Source organism: Ranitomeya variabilis, chromosome 4, assembly GCF_051348905.1.
Source record: "Ranitomeya variabilis isolate aRanVar5 chromosome 4, aRanVar5.hap1, whole genome shotgun sequence".
Classification (NCBI taxonomy): domain Eukaryota; kingdom Metazoa; phylum Chordata; class Amphibia; order Anura; family Dendrobatidae; genus Ranitomeya; species Ranitomeya variabilis.
The window spans coordinates 227,932,350-227,949,028 of record NC_135235.1 but is presented as its reverse complement, the minus strand read 5'-3'; the positions used below and the strand labels follow the sequence as shown (position 1 = coordinate 227,949,028).

Below are 16,679 nucleotides of genomic sequence, written 5' to 3'. Positions count from 1 at the left end.
TATCCTGCTCAGTGCTGCTTTATAATGTCATCTGTGCTGCACATGTGCTAAATGTAGATAGGAGACCAGGAATCCCTCATGTCTGTGTGTGCTGTCTATGGGAGACATCATAGCAACTTTTCTCCACCCAGTAGCTGAGAGACAACTATGCAGGATATGAGTCATATAATTGTCATAAATAATGTTAATGCTGAAAAATCACTTGAAATGACAGGTGTGCTTTAAGTCTCTCCTATCATGGATCAAGATGGAGCAAGTTTTTTTTTAACTTTCCACTTTTATCACTGTTGCCCCAATTAGCAATGCAATTTGTGAGTCCAAAGGGAATGTATGAGTGGAAGCAACAACTAATCTGACAATATGTCTACCTACAATTGACCCCGTGCAATTTTGGGCCCAACTTTTACGCCACAAACTTTGTTATACAGAAGTTTGGAGTGAAGCAACAGATGGTTTGAGTTATGTATTACATTTTTTTCCCTGTAAATATTTTATTTTTTCTAGTTTGTATTATGATTACTTTGATGATTGCTGGTCAGATATATAATTTGTTACCATTTGTCTCCATTCTAGATGCCCCCCGCATCGTAGACATTAACTCCTCCACAGAAACGACGGAGGGCACTCAGGTGGTGTTTCTGTGTGTGATAGATAGTAACCCCATATCACGTGTCATGTGGTTCAAGGATGACTCTCTCCTTAAAGAAGATTACACCGGGAACCTAACTCTGGAACTGGAGTACGTCACCTACAACCATGATGGCGTCTATGTGTGCGTAGCCGAGAACGAGTACGGCCGCATCAACAAATCCATAGGACTGGCCGTCATGTGTGAGTTTTCCCTTTATTTCTAATAAAGGAACCAAATTTCATATTGCAAAGAATACATTTATTAGCATTGCTCAAATTGATCTGCAAGAGCGTAGAGGCAGGAAGTGTTGCCGTTGGGTCAGAAAAAGCTTGAAATACTAGCCTCTCATAGCAAAAGACAATGATCACTTTTAAAGGGATGTGTCACGCTGCTCCAATCCAGGTAGATGCAGTCTTCACTAGATGGCAGTAGAGAGGAAGCAGGTCTGCACCTAAACAGAGCTAACTTGCAGTCCAGCAGTCAGGCTACCACAGGTGGCAGCAGAATAGTCAAAACAAGCCGGGTCAAATCCTAGACTGTAGAGCAGTACCAGAAGAATAAGCAAACTTATGGTCAGAGACAAGCCAGAGGGTCAGTAATGTTCAGGAGCGGATAAGCCAAAAGACAAAGGACAGAAACAGGACAGGATACAAACCAAATCAAACCAGGGAGTCTGCACACTAAAGGGAAACACTGAGTCAAGACGGGAACAGGGGAAAACAGAGACAAGGGTTCAGACAACAAACGCAGCAGCACAAATCAGAGCAATCAGAGTCAGCTACAGCAGCACTAGGCAGAAACTATAACTGACATGATCTGCAGGACACAACAGGGCTAAATAGCCAACCTGAACCCAGACAGAGACCGAGAAAAGTTAACCCCTGACATGATCAGACTGGGAAAAAGGAAGACAGGACTCAAAACCCGGTCTGGATCATGACAGGATGTAGTCAGCTTCAGTATGCAGGAGCGCACCTTTCCCCAACCTTCCAGCTTCCTGCTTGCCGGAAAAAGGTGCGCTCTTGAAGATTGACAGTTTGTAAGACAAAACCAGGAGTGGGTGAAAAATCCAGAAGTGGTCGCGTGTTTGTATTATACTTTTTCTCTGATTGTTCCACTCTGAATTTTGGCTTACAAATACTGATGTAACATGCTGTCCAAATACTGAATGTGTGAACGTGGCCATAGAAAAGATCATCAATGACTGATTAGTCAGAACCCGACCCCTTGCAGAGCTGATGAATGCAGTGAGGACAGGCTGTGCTATCAGCTGTGCTGTGTTCTGCAGCTGTGCCGAGTTCTGCGTCTGTGCTGGGTGCTGTCAGCTTTGCCGTGTTCTGCATCTGTGCTGGGTGCTGTCAGCTGTGCCTGGTTCTGCAGCAGTGCTGGATACTGTCAGTTGTGCCAGTTTCTGCACCTGTGCTGGGTACTGTCAGCTGTGCAGGGTTCTGCAGCTGTGCAAGATACTGTCAGCTGTGCCAGGTGCTGCAGCTTTGCCCCCATTTTCCTGTTTGATCTTTGATAGGTGCGGATGTTACGGTGCCAGAGAATGAACATGTAAGGGAAACTGCAGACAACTATGCTGAAAACAAAGAGCCCAGGCTAGATGTATTTTACCAAATGTTCACAAGAAATCCTTTTAATAATACCTTGTTCTTGTACCTTGGGTAGAGCGCTATTGCGGAAATGATCACTAGATGGCAGAACTGGACTATGGAAAGTCTATGGGAAACTTCACAATGTTGAAGAATTATTACAATTTTACTAAAACAAATAATAATGATAATAATACTACCAATAATAAATATAACAGGAATAATAATAATAATGAAGCAAACTATAATGGTAATTTTAAAAACAATAATATAATAAAAAATATAATAGTATTAACAAGGATAATAGTGGCAATATTACTAATAATTAATAACAGCAATTAAAATATAAATTACATTACAAAATACTAACACTACCACAATAATAATTAATTAACAACAATGAAAATAATAATTCTAACTATAACTTTAATAATAAAATAAAATAATTATAAATAATAACAGCAATAATATTACAAATTAAGGTAAAATAATACTAATAATTTATAATAATTTTAAGAACAATGGTAATAATTATTATATTAAAAACAATGACAATGAATTATAGCAATGATGACAATAAATAATAATAGTAATATTGATAATAATAATAATGATAATATGAATGATAATAATGAAAATTATAATAATGAATGATAATATATAATGAATAATAATGATAACATTGATGATAATAGTAATACAAATGCTAATTATGATATCGATAATAGCAATAATAATTAACATCAATAATGATAACATCAAATTTTATTATGAAATAGTAATAATAGTATGCATTATTATTTTGTATTATTATTATTCATATTTAATGTAAAAAATAAAAACTAAAACATTTTTTGCTCCCTTAAACTCACTGACGGCTACATATCGATTTAAAATGTCCTATGACTTGCATGAAAATTGAATCCAGCTTCATTGCATTGTTTATTGAAGTTAGAGGGAAGCTGAATTTCATCCCCTGCCTCAGGCGTCTTCTGTATCCTTTCTCCATTCTTTACACTGCAACTTCGCTCTTTCAGAAATGTCAAGTAGAAGATTATCAGAATGTCAGAACATATATATAAGGCTATGCTTCCCGAGAGAACTCTGAATGCAGCTTTGACTGCGCACAGAAAAACTCAAGATCAGTATTACAAGTGAAGAAAAGTGTTTGTGGCAATAAATGTAACGTTCAGAGTCACCTGAATTGTTTCTAAGAACTTTGAAATGACAAAAACTGATGCCAGCTATTCTGATATTCTGATAGGATCCGTTTTATGGCATGGTATTGAAAGTAACAAAATGTTTATTGAATTTTCAGCTGAGCTTCTACCAACCACATACTGTATCCTCATAGGCTGGATTCACAGCTGTACTGCTCAGTATTAGTGTATAATATTATCCATGCTGTAGCTTTCTAGGACTTGTTATATCTCACCTTGAGCTGCATTCACAGTTCCCCTGCTCAGTGCTGCTTTATAATATCATTGGTACTGCTTCTGAATATGTGCTAAATGGAGACAGGAGACCAGGAATCCCTCATGTCTGTGTGTGTTGTGTATGGAGAACCAAAATAACAAGTCATACTTGATATCTTCTAGATCCTCCATGGAAACCTTCAGTGAACGCCTCCCTGTTAGTGGTAGAAGGAGAGATGGTCACCATTATGTGTAACACGCAGGGAAACCCAGATCCCATCATGACCATCGTGAAAGACAAGCAGGTTCTTAACTCTGTCATCTTCCAGAACGAACTGGTGCTGGAAATTCCATCCGTGTCCCATGAACATGATGGGGAGTATTGGTGCCTTGCGGAAAACCAGTATGGCCACAGCAACAGCTCCTTCAACCTCACCGTTGTGTGTAAGTATCGCACAAGTAATAGACAAAATCAGGTATTTTAGGGAATGTAATGATGGGTTACATGATCCTATACTCCATTTTATCTTTACTCGGTTAGGGCACTGTCTGTTGGGGTCTATGGTAGTCTCAATCCCACCTCCAGTCTCATCAGGCTCGGTTCACTGCTCTGTCACCCATTATTACTTTTTGCTGCAGCTCGACATGTTTAGATTGGCTTCTATGTATAGGCACAAGCTCACCATAAGATCACTATTATGTTAGCACCTGAAGAACATAGAGAAGTTGATACTTACGACTTCTTTCCTTACACCCTTCCGACAGGCGCAGTACATATTTGTCACATGTTAATTCCTAAGCTGAATTGCTGTTTTTTGTGTGTCATCTTGACTCCATCCAAAAAAATAAAGTATTTTTTTGACCCAAAATAATACCAATAAATGCTACAGCACACTCTACAAAAAACACGCCGTCATACAGCTCAATAGATAGGAAAAAATTATGTATTGGAAAATATGACGATACAAAGAAAATTTGTTAACTATAGTAGAAAGAACCAAATTAAGCAAAAACAAAGACAGGACAGTAAAGGTTTAAAGGAAAATGTTTGCCTAGAGCAAAAGTGTCCAGTTTTTGCTCTTCTTTTATTCCCACTGCTCTCTTGAGTAATGTTTTTGTTTTTTTTTAAATCCTCCATACGGTTCCAGAGCTATGGACCTTTTTATGAAGTGCTAATTTTTTAAAATTGTTTCCAAGGGGGCGTGGCTCACATGGCGGTAGTGCAGAGCAACTTAAAGACACGCCTTAGAGGATCCTGTAAGCCACACCCCCTTTAAAAATCATAGAATGTGACAACAAACAAAAAGAGCCATATCTCCACAACAATATGATGGATTTACAAGAAGAAAAATAAAAAGATTATACAGGGTATCAGCGGAAATAACAAAAGAGTAAAAACTATATAATTTTGACTTTGTGAAATTTTTTCTTTAACTGTAAATTTTTTTTACTAAAATCATTACTATACGAATAAGACAGTTCAGTTTTTTTTATTTGATCCTAAAACACAAAACTCATTTGCCCAAAACCAACATCAATTGACTCCTCCTATTTTCTAGATGACTTTTGATATTTGATGTCCATTTATATGTAAGTTGTGGAGTATCAGACGGTCTATATTTGCCCTGGTAACTCCAATGTTTCTTCTTATTTCATGTGTCCTCATGATGTTTCTATCTTTCCAGTCTCACCATTAGTTTTGCCTGAGTCCAAGTGCACGGTGACGAAGGACAACGTCCAGTGTATGTGCACCGTGAAGTCCAACCCAGATCCGTACATCATGTTTGAGATCCCAGAGAAGAACTTTACGGTCAGTGAGCTCAATGCCGAGTATGTGCACTCTCAGAGGAATGGCTACATGGTGAGCAGCATCCTGACCCTGCAGAAAGAGACCAAGCTTCCGGATGTTGTTCTGTGCTCCGCGAGCAACTTGTATGGAAAGAAGGTTCATGAGCTTTTCTTCCAGGACACAAGTAAGTCATGTCCTCTGGCATACTTGTCCGCATGAAGCAGTGGTGGATAGAATTGGATGATAAGGCAATGTACAGACCGAATCTGTGCCCTACTCTTGCCCCATAGAGATGGTGGCGCCCGATAGCTTCACAATAGCTTCTACGACTTGAGGAGACGTAACCTCTAAAGAGGTTGGCATATTGCTATTATTATTATTATAGGGATTCACGCTCTTTGGCAGCTGGTAGAGTACACACAGGGGTCCAGTTATTGTGTCCAAACAGTGAACGTAAACTATTACAGCTCGCAAATGACAACAGCCTTTTCTTGGCACAAAGGTGTGTCAAAATAGACAAAACAGTTCACATACCAGATACGGGCTCACCCGTTTAGAATAAAGTCCACCTGGTAGAGACTGACTAGTTCAACAAGGTCCTTTTCTCCATCCATGAACAGACAGCTCTGAGTCTACTCAGCACCTGGAAAACTTATACTGGAGATAAAGGATCAACCATTCACACCCAAGGTCTTCTAGTCGCTCCTTAAACCTGGACCCAAAATCTGGTCTTAAAAACTGTTCTTGGAATCTCATCTCCGGAACTAACATCACCTAGACTAGCCATCTTGGTGACACATACGTCCCATCCAGGACTTTACCACCTGCTTTCCTAAGATGCATATACACTCACTGGCCACTTTATTAGGTACACCTGTCCAACTTCTTGTTAACACTTAATTTCTAATCAGCCAATCACATGGCGGCAACTCAGTGCATTTAGGCATGTAGACATGGTCAAGACAATCTCCTGCAGTTCAAACCGAGCATCAGTATGGGGAAGAAAGGTGATTTGAGTGCCTTTGAACGTGGCATGGTTGTTGGTGCCAGAAGGGCTGGTCTGAGTATTTCAGAAACTGCTGATCTACTGGGATTTTCACGCACAACCATCTCTAGGGTTTACAGAGAATGGTCCGAAAAAGAAAAAAAATCCAGTGAGTGGCAGTTCTGTGGGTGGAAATGCCTTGTTGATGCCAGAGGTCAGAGGAGAATGGGCAGACTGGTTCGAGCTGATAGAAAGGCAACAGTGACTCAAATCGCCACCCGTTACAACCAAGGTAGGCCTAAGAGCATCTCTGAACGCACAGTGCGTCGAACTTTGAGGCAGATGGGCTACAGCAGCAGAAGACCACACCGGGTACCACTCCTTTCAGCTAAGAACAGGAAACTGAGGCTACAATTTGTACAAGCTCATCGAAATTGAACAGTAGAAGATTGGAAAAACGTTGCTTGGTCTGATGAGTCTCGATTTCTGCTGCGACATTCGGATGGTAGGGTCAGAATTTGGCGTAAACAACATGAAAGCATGGATCCATCCTGCCTTGTATGGAGCATCTTTGGGATGTGCAGCCGACAAATCTGCGGCAACTGTGTGATGCCATCATGTCAATATGGACCAAAATCTCTGAGGAATGCTTCCAGCACCTTGTTGAATCTATGCCACGAAGAATTGAGGCAGTTCTGAAGGCAAAAGGGGTCCAACCCGTTACTAGCATGGTGTACCTAATAAAGTGGCCGGTGAGTGTATATAAAGTTAAATTCTATATTTTGCTCATCGATGCCTTTCTCTTCATTCTTCACAGATAACTTAATTTGGGCCAAGGTTGGTCCCGTTGGAGCTGTGGTGGTTTTCGTTATCCTGGTAGCTGTCGGCGGCTACATGATTAAGACTAGAGAAAAGTAAGGAACATTTCTTGTCTGTGAACCAGATGCTAGACTATAATTATAGTTTCTTGGTTAAAAAAATATCATATATTCCAGAGCTGTAACACGTTCCCATGGAATAGAGCATCACTTGTCAATGCTGACCTTACTGGGCAATGATTACATCACACATGACAAATTCCAAGCATTTGGAGTCAATTTGTTTTTTAAATTGTAAAGACAGTTAGACATGCCCTCTTTTTACTGACCAAACCCCTTCAGGCCACACCCTGTTGTCATCTCCTGAGCATGGGTCAGGATATTCGGGCTCGGAATCACAAGTGAAAAAAAAACCGGTTGGGTAGTTCTTTTCAGAAAAGACTTGACAACTTTTCCAGGAGTCCTGGAGGACTTCTGTTTTCTGAACATACCAGAATCTTACATAATACAATGTGTATGGATATGAATTACCAAAAGGTGGGAAATGAATATGGTGCGATGATACAGTATATAATGATCCATTGCTGGGGGACTCTGGATTTAAAACGTCATCCAAGGGGTGTAGCTATTGTGGATGCAAAACAAGCAATCAAACCAAACCCTGCCACCGAATGGAGCCCAACAGCCCCTGTGCTACATATACTGAACACCAGTATTGATATTGACACATGGTAGTTGTAGGGGATCTATTATAGATTTTGTTTTGGAGCTCAAAAGTTTAAAAATGGAGATAAATATGTCACATTTTTTACATTTTTATTGTTGGTTTTCTGTACACTGAGACCTCCTGCAATCTCTAGATGGAAGGGACAACAATTTTCCTGAACGTTGCCCCCTTAAAGTTTGGAGATTTCCACATCATTTTTTTACTTTAGCGACACTTTTAATATAAATTTACCATACTTGACTTTGTGCCATAGGAAGAGCGTAACAGAAAGTTCCAGCTTTATCCAGACAGAGACCTCCCCGTCATACAGTGGAGATGGGTCCAAGAAAAAATTAGGAAAAATAGAGGTAAGATAAAATTCTTTATTTTTAATTTTAATTTTTTTTCTATTATTATTGAGTAAAATAGATTTTTGGAGATAAATATTTTGTACAGTATTATGGGCAAAGTAATATCGTACCTCACAACATTTGCGTCCCCAATCATGGGACACTTTTAATAATTGCCCCTGATCTTCCCCCAAATGCCCATTTTGATGTACATTTGATAGAGCGTTAGTCAATGCAATGAAGGATGGGATAGTCTGGAGGAATATTGAGACCCATAACTTTCTCCTACATTGTAGCTGTTTCGAATACTTGGCTCGAAAAGTCAGTTAGGTCAGCTAGTAGATAAAATAAATTGGGTCCAAGGAGTGGAACAATCACCGATTCCACAAAGAAGGTAAAATAAATGGTGAGGGAGCAAGTGTGCAACCCTCAGCAATTCCATGAACAAGGTCAAATATATTGGGGATCCAAGAATGGAACCCTTGCCAATTCCATGATGAAGGTCAAATAAATGGTGGTCTAAGAGCGGAATCATCACAAATTCCATGAACATGGTTCCCTTTTGGGGACATTTGACTGCTGTGCCGATTAGAGGTGAAGGCAGAGGAAAAATTTGAACAGCCCAGTAGCTACACCCCTGTGTGAAAAAGTCCAGCCCCAGAACTTAGACTCCAACCAATGCTAGAACCTGTAAGAAGCTCTAAACCCTGGGTGATAGGGTCCCAGATCTGGTTTCAATTCTGGACCCATACAGGCTTACAGGAGTTCAGTGTTTTCTTACAAGGCATTAAAGTGCCTAGACTTCTTAGATATGAGGCCATCTGAACATTTTAAGAACTTTTTGAAACTTTTGAAAACTATTTACGAATAAAACATAACCATGCACCAATATATGATGTAAGTGGACCAACTATTATAATAATTCAGATGACCCCTTGATAGATACTGAATGTTGGACGAAACCACAAGTTTTAGAAAATATTTGGGTCTACCTTGTTCTAAGCCAAATCTGATAAAGCATACACTATTAACAAATACCGTGAGTCACCATGTGTTTTTAACTAATATCATGACCCACCATGTAACATTCACTAATATACCTTCTTCAACAGTCAGGAGAGATCTGTGCGGTGGAGGTAAAATGATACAAAAGGTACGTACTTTGTTGTATATGTGTTAACAATGAATTTATGGCTTTCTGTGTAGGGAAGAAGTGTTCAGAAATAGACAATAGAATTAGCTGTCAGGGATTTAGGACATGGCGCCTTCCTAGTGATGACTGTTGAAGCCATCGTGACATTCATCCAGGAAGGCCCATCACGTATAGAAGAAAAGGGACCTTTTGACCCTTTTCTTATGGTTCCTGTAAGGAAAATTCTTTTCTGGTTCATGCAAAGGAGAGATAGGGTCAACCCATTTTGAACTACTCCACTGGCCCCTTTGGAAGTTCATGGACCACCACTATGGTATGTAAGACCTTCGTAAGTGGTATGACCATGCTTAGCAAAAATTTCAAGTTTTTTGCTTAATTATTTTAATTTTTAATGTTTGGATGGTCCTTGACCTTCCCAGCCAAAAAGCGGTAGAGCGTGAGCGCTGCTGCTCCTTTGAAAAATTGAAAACCTTTGAAAATGATCCACAGGAGGGTCGGGAAAATGGGATCACCCATACTATTGATTGTTGATGGTGCTTTGGTTGAACCCTGACCAGTCTAACATTTCTCGCATAGTCAGTGGATAGGAGGTAAAAGTTTTTGGCCACTAAATTGCCAACTTTTAAACATATTTGGACTATTTTTTTTTCTGATACTTTTAATACTCCTCTTTTAGCCTATGTGCTCTGGCTCAAGCTTAGATTGGTAGGCTTTCTGGACCAAAAACATTCTTCCCAATATAGTATCTTTTTTAAGAATGTATTTAAAAATGTCTTCTTCTGATTGCTTCTCCCCTATTAATGTTTGAATGTTTGCCAGTATTTTTTTCAACTGAAAGAAGTTGTCTTGTGGGTCTTGGTTTCTAAAAAAAAAATTGTTAACTTCCATTGAAATTTTACTTTGGATTCTTCTGCAAATATTGTGATGTCTCGTTACTGTATTTTTATATTGATTGTATGTTTCACAGCATAATATTTTGTAAGCGTTTATAATTATTCGTAAAAAATGATTATGAAATGTGTTTTATAAAATATGTGTAAATATTTGGAAATTCAATGACAAATATTTGTGGTTAGGATAGGATTTGGTGCTGCTCCGAATACAATTTTTCGAAGTTACGAAAAAGAGCAAACAAGCAGCATCCTCCCTAAGAATTCAGTGGAGAGCACCCACTACCTAAGCAAGAAAGTCATAACTTCTGAAAAGTTTTGGGTGGAGCGGCATTCTTATATTTCCTAGACTTTAAATGGCTGTTGATATTTACAGTAGAGCTGGGGTGGAATTGAATTCTACTCAAATTTTACAAATATCATTCACCAAAATGAGGATTTTCTGAAATTTGCTTGCGTATGGATTCAGCAAAATGCTGTCATTTTTCTGAACCATGATGGGTGTCATGATCCAGACCGGGTTTTCAGTCCTGTCTCCCCTTTCCCGGTTTGATCATGTCAGGGGTTAACTTTTCTCAGCCTCAGTCTGGTCTCAGGTTTGCTATTTATCTCCGCTGCATCCTGCAGGCGGTGTCAGTTATAGCTTCTGCCTACGGCGTGAGTAGCTGACTCTGGTTATATCCTGATTTGTCCTGCTGCGATTCCTGACTGTTCCCTTGTCTGTTCATTCACCTTCCCCTGTTCCGACTCAGCGTTTTCCCTTTGTGTTTGGACTCTCTGGTACTTGACCCGGCTTTGTCTCTGACCTGACTCTGTCTTTTTCTCTTGTTACTTGTATTGACTCTCTGGCACGACTCTGACTCTGAGTTGATTTTCCCCTTTGTACTTATGTTACTCTTCTTGTTTTGATGCGGCTTGTTTGACTCCCCTATTGCCACCTTGTGGTGGCCTTGCTGCAGCACTGCAGGTCTGCTCTGGCATCTAGTGAAGCATGCATCTACCTACATAGCTGCGGCGTGACATTGGCCTTCAAAAGGTAAAAAAAAAATACTTATACTCAACTTACCACTCACCTCTCCAACCCCTCAGCTCCTCACCGCTGAGCACAATGGAATTCTTCGGTTTCACATACTATGCCAAGCTCTCGGCTGTCATGGTGCCTGGGAGTATTTTTTGGATGCGACAGGAAGATTACGACGCACGTCGTGGGGTCATGATGTCGTTGAACTTCCATGCCTGCGCCAAATCCTCTTGGGTGCTATGATAGCCAGAAGTCCAGCACAATGTGAGAGGCTTGACGATTCCAATGCCAGCAGCAGGACATTAGAAGATGTTGGTAGGACTGCACGGGTGGTGGTGAGTAGTGGAGGGGCTGGAGAGGTGAGCGGTGAGGTGAGTATAAGACTTTTATTTTTTTTTACATATTACGTCTTGAGACTCCCCAGAACACAATAAGGGGCATTAAATTCACAAAGAATAATGTCCCCACAAATCAAATTTCTTGGGAAAATCAGGTGAATTAGTATTTTACCTGGTCTGCTCATCTCCAGTTTTCACTACTAAGTTACCTTGTTTCTATACGTTCACTGCATGAATTTTGTAATTTAATCTTTTTTTACTTTGTTTCTTAGAACCGATTTCTCAGTATTTCGGAAAGAATCCTATTGAGCAAGAGGAAGCAAAAACCAACTGCGGACTCTGAGTATGCAAATATTGACTTTACAAAGAAAAGTGTAATGGACATCTACACCTCCCCCGAGGAGCTGACTGACTACGCGGAAATCCGGGTGAAATGACGGCCACTTATCTAACAGCACAAAACACAACTGGCCCAATGTCTGGCCACGATCATAACAAATGAAGCTCCAAAATTTCAAAGGATTGAAAAAAGAAAAAGAAGAGATTCGTTTTCCTGAAGCAGATTTTAGGCATATACATTATATTGTTTAAAGTGTACTTATTGTTTTATTTGTATGAATCTGAACATAAAATAAGGAGGGAGGAGGGAGATGCAGCTGCAGGGAGGAAGAGGAAAAATTTTGATTGGTCTGATCTCCAATGGAGGGAAGGAAAGAGGTTCCAATATTTGTTCTAAAATTATGTACATCGTATTTTACAGAATTTATTAATAGCCACAGGTGTAAATAGCACCGATCATATCATACTTGTCAAGTTTTGGAAGTTGGCATCCAGGAGAGGATGAGTGTTGCATTGACCGTGCTCCCTTGTTATACACCATGTTCACTCCATGTCCATTCTTCCTGTCCCCTCAGTCCCTGCCTTCCCAAGACAGTGGTAGTCAAAAATCTTTTTGGATTTGCTAATTTCTCAAAAGTTTTGGCAAGACTCTTCCTGGAGTCAGGGAGGTCCCTCCTTTTTCCGACAGCCTTTTATCCTTTTTTTTAATGGCATATACACGTTAGGTTCTAACATGCAATTTTTCAAATTTGCAATTTTGCCAATTTTTGCCAAGGTTTGGTTGTAGCATTCCTTACTAAAACTAAAGTCAGTAGTTGATTGGTTGCTGTGGTCACATGACATCTATGGACTTAAATATTATACATTGCATTTTAGTTAGCGATTCTGTATTTTAGCAATAATCCTCTAAGTATCACTTTACCCCCACCATATTTATTGATTGCTTGGCCGGATAGACTCTTGGATGGATCGGCTCCAGGCAATGGCGCCAGTTGTGTCAGAGGAAGTGGGTGAGTTTCAAGCTGTCATCTTAAGTTTTATGGTTCCATCTCTCTACCCACAATCTTTTGTGCTGTTAGTTTTCGGGGAAAAAAAAAAGATAATGTGTGCTGGATCTGATAAACCTGATGAGTCCATAACTCTGGGAATTATTATTTGTGGCTCCGTTTCATCTATTCAGAAGCCTGTGTATCCAGGCGGACTCGCTACGTGTGTCATGTGCAATCTATGCCAGAGATTTTCTACTAAATCTAAAGCATTTCCCCTATTTTTCCCCAATATCCACCAATTATTTCATCTAACCATATAGGGGGCGCTGTTCTGTTTCCTGTTCTATTTATATTAAGCTTTACTCCCTAATTTATGCAGAGTGCCGCCCCCTGGACTCCAATTAATACCGAAATGCTGTCAATGCCGGTTTCCTGAGCATAGTTGCCTAAATCTAAATAAAGAAAAACTTTATTTTTCAATCGTTACTAAAACCTTAATGATATTTCTGCGGTTGAGTTAGAAAATCTAATAATTGTAAAATACACGTTATACACAATAACAGGAATTTTTCAAAATGATATTTGTTTCCCGTCCATTCGACCTTGAAAGCGTCACTTTTTATAAAATTGAAGGGTCAATAAACATTCAATGAAAGTATCTTATTTTATAAAGCGATTGCCATGTGATTTGTCGTTGATCTCTACGGATTTATTTTTTTTTTTAGATTTATTTTTTTCCCAATTGACAAGTTTTTGTTAAATGTTTTCCACAGACATTAAAACAATGAGTGCTTTACAGAATATTTATTCTCAGTACGTAAATGCCAACACTGCTCTAAAGCGAATGTGTCACCAGAAAATGACTTAAATAGTTTTTTATGTTAAATATATTTTTTAAACATTTTCAGCTATTTTTTTTCTTATCACGATCTGTATTAAACCTTCCAAAAATAGAAATCTTGCACTTCCCACAACGGCAACTCGGTCTTTTAAGATTCTTACTTCCTGTTGTTTCAGTAAATGCACATGTACATTAGCAGCACTAGACTCATTCAGACCCTGTCATTTATATTGAAGCATCTAATGAGCATGTGCACAGGTTACAGTGATGTCACATGTTGTGAATGGTGGACCCTGTGTTATCTACTGTATATACAGGTGTTATCAGTCATTGTACAGGAGGAGGAGGTGAGCTGTGACATCACCTATTGTGAATGGTGGTTCCTGTGTTATCTACTGTATATAGAGGTGTTATCAGTCATTGTACAGGAGGAGGAGGTGAGCTGTGACATCACCTATTGTGAATGGTGGATCCTGTGTTATCTACTGTATATAGAGGTGTTATCAGTCATTGTACAGGAGGAGGAGGTGAGCTGTGACATCACCTATTGTGAATGGTGGATCCTGTGTTATCTACTGTATATAGAGGTGTTATCAGTCATTGTACAGGAGGAGGAGGTGAGCTGTGACATCACCTATTGTGAATGGTGGATCCTGTGTTATCTACTGAATATAGAGGTGTTATCAGCCATTGTACAGGAGGAGTAGGTGAGCTGTGACATCAGCTATTGTGAATGGTGGATCCTGTGTTATCTACTGTATATAGAGGTGATATCAGTCATTGTACAGGAGGAGGAGGTGAGCAATGACATCACCTATTGTGAATGGTGGATCCTGTGCTATCTACTGTATATAGAGGTGTTATCAGACATTGTACAGGAGGGGGAGGAGGTGAGCTGTGATATCACCTATTGTGAATAGTGGATCCTGTGTTATCTACTTTATGTAAAGTTGTAACCAGGCAATGTAATCCTGCCTCTGATGATAATGAGACTCCTGAAAACTCTTTCTGAAAGAACAGGAAGTATGCATCTAATATTGCTCCAGTGTCCTATGTCAAAATTGCAAGATTTCTATTTTATTAGCATTAGTTTCCAGTAGCTATAAATTCACATTTGGGTGATGGATATTAAGGGAGTAGGGAAACAAATGAAGCAGAAAGAGGTTCTGTGAAGATTTTGCAGATGGCGGCAGGAGGACGTCGTAGCTTTACCTAAATAATAGGTGCAATAAATAAATTATCTCCCCCATTACTTTCCTGAGAGTTACATATGAAGTTGAATTAATTTTTTAATTTATCTATAGAAGTCCGAGCTCAAATATCCTAAAACAAAGCTAAATTATACAATTCTTTATGCCTACAGTCACCACTAGGGGGAGCTTAGTACCTCATTGCATACAACATTTACATTGAACCCAATATTAACACAGTATGCAGTGAGCTCCCTCTAGTGGTGATTGTGGAAAAGCAGAATTTTATAATTTAGCTTTGTAGCTTCAGGTTTGGTTTTAGAGGTTTTGTCGATGTCTTCATCTGACAATTCATATATTTAGTTCATATTTCTAATAGATCCTTTGTACAAAATTCTGAATTTGGATTGTATTTTTCTTCTTTGAATCTGCATACAATGTAACATTACAAACAATACTTGCTTGTACTGACCCTGAATTAGTACATGTCTTAAGATCCAATGACTCCAGGGCTGCATTCTAGATTCTGCTGCCTACATCGCCACATCATATGGTGACGAGACACAGCTCTAACAGTTTAGCTGAGGTTTCATATCACACAATTCAACAGAAAAACAAGGCGTATACAAATATGGAACCAGCAGGTGTAAAATATGAAAAGTCTTCTTGTCTAACAGCAGAATTTAGAATGCAGCTCTGGTTGTGCTTGAAGTCAAGATGTGATACATATTTCCTAGCAAGAAATCTCTTGCAAGCGCCACCTTGAACATAAAAGAATTTACAGATTGAAAGCAACGGAGGAACAGCCTCTTTTCAAAACTATTCGTCTTGTGTCTTTCCGTTTCCCTCCTATCCCAAACCCAAGAGATTCTGTAACTTATCGCTTGATGTAAACTCCGGTAAACTACATAACATTATTATTATTATTGTGATATAGATTTCACATTTCATACAGTACAAAGCAACTGTATATAATATGAAAGCAAAAGTTCATGTTGGTGACCCTGGTGCAAACAAATAAAGTTACAGAAACTGGTGTAAATGTGATGTTATTTACCTACATACTACACATCCGTAACTCACTTGTATATGTATACATATAGTATATTAGATAGGAGCAGTATTATAGTAGTTATATTCTTGTACATAGGGGCAGTATTATAGTAGTTATATTCTTGTACATAGGAGCAGTATTATAGTAGTTATATTCTTGTACATAGGGGCAGTATTATAGTAGTTATATTCTTGTATATAGGGGCAGTATTATAGTAGTTATATTCTTGTACATAGGAGCAGTATTATAGTAGTTATATTCTTGTACATAGGGGGCAGTATTATAGTAGTTATATTCTTGTATATAGGGGCAGTATTATAGTAGTTATATTCTTGTACATAGGAGCAGTATTATAGTAGATATATTCTTGTACATAGGGGGCAGTATTATAGTAGTTATATTCTTGTATATAGGGGCAGTATTATAGTAGTTATATTCTTGTACATAGGAGGCAGTATTATAGTAGTTATATTCTTCTACATAGGGGGCAGTATTATAGTAGTTATATTCCTGTACATAGGAGGCAGTATTATAGTAGTTATATTCTTGTACATAGGGGCAGTGTTATAGTAGTT

The 16,679-nt window shown here is 39.0% G+C and overlaps 1 protein-coding gene across 11 annotated transcripts in view; it reads left to right on the top strand.

Moving 5' to 3' along the window:
- MAG (myelin associated glycoprotein) overlaps positions 1-16,086 on the top strand; it is a 95,134-nt gene extending 79,048 nt beyond the window's left edge. For 3 of the 11 annotated variants that reach the window (XM_077260131.1, XM_077260133.1, XM_077260132.1), the window contains 6 exons: positions 574-831; positions 3,825-4,085; positions 5,327-5,614; positions 7,233-7,329; positions 8,214-8,307; positions 11,964-13,680. In XM_077260131.1, coding sequence (XP_077116246.1) covers positions 574-831; positions 3,825-4,085; positions 5,327-5,614; positions 7,233-7,329; positions 8,214-8,307; positions 11,964-12,128 — 1,163 coding nt within the window. In that variant the 3' untranslated portion in view covers positions 12,129-13,680. Of the gene's footprint in view, positions 1-573; positions 832-3,824; positions 4,086-5,326; positions 5,615-7,232; positions 7,330-8,213; positions 8,308-9,401; positions 9,443-11,963 lie in introns of all 11 variants that reach the window. The other 8 variants (XM_077260138.1, XM_077260139.1, XM_077260137.1 and 5 more) reach the window with 4 other exon arrangements.
- Positions 16,087-16,679: the final 593 nt, after the last annotated feature.